We start from the raw sequence: 1,095 nt of genomic DNA, 5'->3' as shown, positions 1-1,095 counted from the left end.
TGCGAGGAAATTAAGGAATAAGCTCAACACAAACCACCATTACAGAAACAATTCCCACCTGTACCACTTGACAAACAATTTTTAAATACATTTCTCAAATTAATTAATGCATTGCACGCCTATGGATATCAAAGAAGTGCTATTTTATTAATTACCAATAATGTCTGGAATTATAAGATTTGAAAAATTTTCACTACTATATAAAGCTAGCCCATCACGTCCCATTGATCCATTAGTAGTTTAGTACACTACTATCTACAGCCTAAACACTACGTACTCCGATCCACGAGAAATCATCAAGGCAATATATACTAGAAGATGGAAACCTCCATGAATCCATTGGGCATGAGAAAACATGGAAGGAGAAGTTCAAGACACTCTACTAAGTATCTAGGAGTTAGAAGAAGGCCATGGGGAAGATATGCGGCTGAGATCAGAAATCCATACACTAAAGAAAGGCATTGGCTAGGCACATTTGACACTGCCGAGGAAGCTGCATTGGCTTATGATCTCTCTTCTATTGCGTTTTCTGGGATCCAAAACGCTCCCACTAATTTTGTGTACACGGTAGATCATTCCAGTTGTTTTCCTTCGCCTTCGCCGCCGCCGCCTCCGCCACCGCAGCCATCCACCGCGGAGTTGGACGAGATTGTAGATGACGAGTCTCTTGTCATAGCGTCTATTCTACAAAGCTTCCGCCAATCCAATGGCACGGATAATAAGCTTCTTGTTTGAAAAAGTAGTAAGATTAATCCTAATTTACACCTCAACTCGTGCGATATATGCTAAATGGTTTTGAATTACATTTTTTTAAATAAGAGCCAAACTTCGTGAATTCAACTCAAAAAATGTGGATTTGTTTCTCAAAAATTGAGAGTAAGGATTGGTTTTGGTATTCCGTACAGTTGGCTTAATAATTATAAAGTTTTAGATTTTAACTTTTTGGAAGAATTGTTTATTGATTTTTTGAGTTTGAGTATATCAACTATGAACAACCTGAATTGGTTTACTAATTCTTTTGTCGACTAAATTCACAAGGTGAGCTATAACATTTCCATTATGTTACCATTAAGTGGTGCAAGTTAATAGGCCATT

The 1,095-nt window shown here is 37.4% G+C and overlaps 1 protein-coding gene across 1 annotated transcript; it reads left to right on the top strand.

Annotated features, from left to right (window-relative positions):
* Window positions 1-318: 318 nt before the first annotated feature.
* On the top strand, window positions 319-735 carry LOC109169812 (ethylene-responsive transcription factor LEP-like). The gene has a single exon (XM_019318704.1). It carries the CDS (start codon window positions 319-321, stop codon window positions 733-735), a length of 417 nt encoding a protein of 138 aa, XP_019174249.1.
* The last annotated feature ends 360 nt before the right edge of the window (window positions 736-1,095 follow it).

Source organism: Ipomoea nil, unplaced genomic scaffold (assembly GCF_001879475.1).
Source record: "Ipomoea nil cultivar Tokyo-kokei standard unplaced genomic scaffold, Asagao_1.1 scaffold3321, whole genome shotgun sequence".
Lineage (NCBI taxonomy): Eukaryota > Viridiplantae > Streptophyta > Magnoliopsida > Solanales > Convolvulaceae > Ipomoea > Ipomoea nil.
The sequence above is the reverse complement of the archived record's forward strand: the minus strand, read 5'-3'. Positions and strand labels throughout refer to the sequence as shown.